Source organism: Rhinoderma darwinii, chromosome 8 (genome assembly GCF_050947455.1).
Source record: "Rhinoderma darwinii isolate aRhiDar2 chromosome 8, aRhiDar2.hap1, whole genome shotgun sequence".
NCBI classification, from domain to species: domain Eukaryota; kingdom Metazoa; phylum Chordata; class Amphibia; order Anura; family Rhinodermatidae; genus Rhinoderma; species Rhinoderma darwinii.
The window spans coordinates 11175222-11179376 of NC_134694.1; the positions used below are offsets into that span (position 1 = coordinate 11175222).

The window sequence follows — 4155 nt, forward strand, 5'->3', positions numbered from 1 at the left end:
TATGTGATGTGGACATTTCGGCTGTGTATCCCATAGCTGGCTGTGTAATTAGTAGCCTCGCATCTGGAAGTGCCAGCATTTTAACAGGTGCTGGTTCACTCACCAGGACAGCTTCTCCTTAAAGGGCATGATTACCTCACGCCTTCGAAACCAGACTCTACAATAGTGGGAAGACCCCTTTACGAAAATGGTAAATTATGGCATATGGCTAGGATATGTTATCACTTGTTGAGTTGTGGGGGCCCAAACTCGTTCATAGAACTAAGGGGTTGTGGCCTTCTTCAACATTTTCTCTGTATAGTGCCGCTCCTGACCAGATTCTGTATAGAGAACCGCATCTCAGGCCAATTCAAGAGAATATACCTACACCTTAATGGGTCAATAGTGACACTGTGCAGGGACCATCTTTTTTCACTAGTTGCCCGGCCCCACATAGTGACCAGTGGGGATTTCAGTGGTTGGACCCTCGTGATCAGTTATGCTATATCCTAACAGTATGCCATAACTAACTTTGGTTATAAAACACATTTTAAAGAGAGCCGCTCACCTCTCATGATTATATCTATTTTAGTAAATACTTGTATTCCCCGTGAAAAAACTATTTAACATATTTTCTTAGAATTCTGTGTTGTGCCATTCCTCTGTTATACCTCCTAGAAATTTATGAACAAATTGGCAACTGGGTGTTACCATTTTCCTTGTCAAAGGGGCGTGTCCCAACACAGTCACTGTCCGCATTGATTGGACATTGTCAGTTTGTGTAGTGACACACCCCCAATAGGTAACACCCAGTTTTATTTAGGTGGAATAACAGAGGAATGGCACAACGTAGATTTCTAAGATAAGATGCTCCAGTATTGGTATTTCATGGGGAATACAATTATTTACTAATATAGACATTTCAGGGTGGTGACAGGTCCTCTTTAACCCCTTAATGACCAGGCTATTTTACGCATTACTGACCAAGGATTATTTTTTGTTTTCTCACGGTCGCATTTCAAGAGTCGGAACTATTTTTTTATTCCGTCGACATAGCCGTATAAGGGCTTATTTTTTGCAGGACGAGTTGCGATTTTCAATTGCACCATTTTTGAATGCAAATAATATATCGATTAACTTTCATTAACTTTATTTTAGGAGAGAATTGAAAATAAGCAGCTATTCCAGCATTGATTTTCACGTTAAATATTTACGCCGTTTACTATGCAGCATAAATAACATGTTACCTTTATTCTATGGGTCGGCACGATTACGGGGATACCAAATATGTAAAGGTTTTATATGTTTTCCTACGTTTTCACAATAAAAACCCTTTTAGAAAAAAATTACTTGTTTTTGCATCGCCGCATTCCAAGAGCCATAACTTTTTTATTTTTCCGCAATGTGGCCATTTGTGGGCTTTATTTTTGCGGGCCAAGGTGTAGTTTTCATTAGTACTATTTTGGGGTACATAGGACTTATAGATGAACTTTTATTTTTTATGGGGGGAATGGGAGAAAAGAAAGAATTTTGTTGTTTTTTGCGGGTTTTTTTGGACGCCGTTCATCCGGCGGTTTAATTATTGTATTAATTTTATTGTTCGAGTCGTTACGATCGTGGCAATACCATATATGTGTATGTTATTTGTTTTGACACTTTTACTAAATAAAACCACTTTTTTCGGAAAAAAGTAGTTTTATTTTATTTTGACTGTAATATATTTTTTTTCTTTTTCATAAACTTTATCTAACTGCTTTACATTTTTTTTATGTCCCACCAGGGACTTCACTATGCGATCTCCTGATCACATATATAATTCTTTGGTATACTTAGTATACCAAAGCATTATTGCCTGTCAGTGTAAAACTGACAGGCAATCTATTAGGCCATGCCTCTGGCAGTACCCACACGATCAGAGGACGGATAGAGCCGTCCTTATGCGAGAACTAGCACCTGCATAGGACGGATATATAAATAGTTTATTATTAAGTGGTTAAGCTGCCTATAGACATAAGGTTGTCAGAGGATCCTGATGCAACGAGCAGACTTTTAATGTCTAGTTTTGATGCCATGGAAGTGTTGCCTCATATCTAGTCACTTTATTCTCATTTACATGAAGCTTTTTCGATCAGCGCTAGTTAAGCCATCCAGGTAAGACTTACCAGACGCCTCTGTAAGTGCCCATACAGGGGCGAGCCGCACTAACTGCTGCGCGGCTGAGAACAGTACTGCCCGCAGTGTACCACAAAACATGTGCTTCACCTCTACTTGCTGCAAAACCGTGGCAATCCTCTTTTACTTTGGAGCGTCTGGCAGACGCCATGACAGGACATAGACATCCTTCTCTGATACAGCGATTGTGACAAAGGCCTGGGATGAGCCGAAATGTCTTTTGAAAATCGCCTGACAAAAAGACAAAAACCAACATAACAAAAAGTCGAATTACTTTGATTAAAAATTAAACAATGATTTGAGAAAATCTATTTCTTCGTCCATCATTTCCATAGAGTGCGAGGGTTTTTCTACTATACTATAAAAAATAATAACAACCTCCATCTGATAGCAACAGCAGTGACCCCTATAGGCCCTACAAAATCTTATCATCATGTTGTAATGCACTGATTTGTTATATTGTTACATGTTGACTATGATTCCTTTACTGATGCCTCCTGCAGCTGATATGTAGGTGGACTGTTTAGTGGCAGATGTTACCTCCTGGTGGTAGAATATCTCAGTGTTTCAGTATCAGTTCATCTTTGTCATCAGGTCCCTCCGAGATGACTGCTACAATGAGATACAACAGACGACCGACGTGTCCGGATGCGTCAGTGGCCACTCATCTCCCAACTCCACCCGTCTCCAGACATAGGAAGAGCCGCAGCTTAGGAAACAAGTGGGTTATAAGTTCTGTTAGAGGCTGTCACGTTTTATTATTATTTTTCCTTGGTTCCTATTTTCCAGCGTTTATTTTAGACCCAAGAGAATAATCTGCTGTTGACTCTATCCAGTTCTACTGCATAAAATTAGCGAAAGCAGAATTCTGCAGGCCCATTCTTCTGAAGACCTGAGTATTGTCAGACCGACTGGTTGCTAGAGACGACCCCATAGAAGAAGCTGCATTATTTAGAACATATTTGAGATTGCTGGATTGGCTCTGTATTTAGCTGGCAGCCGTCAGGCCATGTCATTCCTGCACTCAGCCTATGATATTAATCCGATTTTTCTAGTACATAATTTGTGAATTATACAGTATATGGGTAGGATCTACCAGGCAGCAGTGGTTTCTGACATTAGAACCGTGAGGTTTGACTATTATTTATGTCTAGTGTGAAATATTCACTTTGACATTTGCTTTTAAAAAACCGTAACCATGAAAATAACTTGTGTACCTTAAGCGGCTACAGATGTTCCCAGCAGAAGTAAGGTCCGTTTTACATTATCACATTATGCTCATGACTACAATCATTTCCAGTCTTTGTCGTGGATCTGTAATATATGGAAGGCTGAATGCACAATACTTCCTAATCTGTTACTACAGAGCCGGCCCGCTAATATCTAAATAGAGAGTGTTACCTCTACAACTTGATAACAAATCCCCGTTATGTGATGTACTGCATATAGTGTGCATATAGTGTGCGTCTCTAATATGCAGCCCTCAGTTCCTCCAAATAGCCACATGGGGCATCCACATACAATAACCAGGCACAAGTAGGAGAGTAGAAGGGTATGTAATATATTGTGGGCAACCGCAGCCCCTATAGGCTCCACACCACTCTCCTGTATATACTCTATGCTAAATACATTCTGCTCAGTTGAGAGGGATTGTGACAACACACTTTCTGGTGGGCAGCACGTGCCAGCATACGACATTACATTTCTAGTATGTAACCAACACTTTATTACTATTTATGAAGTGTATCTCCCTCCAGATGGTGGTAGGTGATTATTGCCCTTTAAGGGTATGTTCACATGTGGCAGCTTCATTGTGGAAATTTCTGCAACTGAAAAATCTGTTCCATAATATGAATGGGGTTATTTCTCTAACAAATCTACCACGCGATTATACCCTTAGTCAGACACACAACAGTTTATCTCGGGAGCATATACCCTCCTCCGGTGCCCATCACCCAGAACTTCTGTACTCCGCTTTCTAGCAGACAGTGACAGATTTTGAGG

General features: G+C 40.2%; 1 protein-coding gene across 7 annotated transcripts in view; it reads left to right on the plus strand.

Annotated features, from left to right (window-relative positions):
• The window catches only part of RALGPS1 (Ral GEF with PH domain and SH3 binding motif 1), a 350348-nt gene that overhangs the window by 297345 nt on the left and 48848 nt on the right, over window positions 1-4155 (plus strand). For 5 of the 7 annotated variants that reach the window (XM_075835061.1, XM_075835060.1, XM_075835059.1 and 2 more), the window contains one exon: window positions 2746-2872. The exons of the other annotated variants lie outside the window; for them this stretch is intronic. In XM_075835061.1, coding sequence (XP_075691176.1) covers window positions 2746-2872 — 127 coding nt within the window. The remainder of the gene's footprint in view (window positions 1-2745; window positions 2873-4155) is intronic. 7 annotated transcript variants of the gene reach the window in all.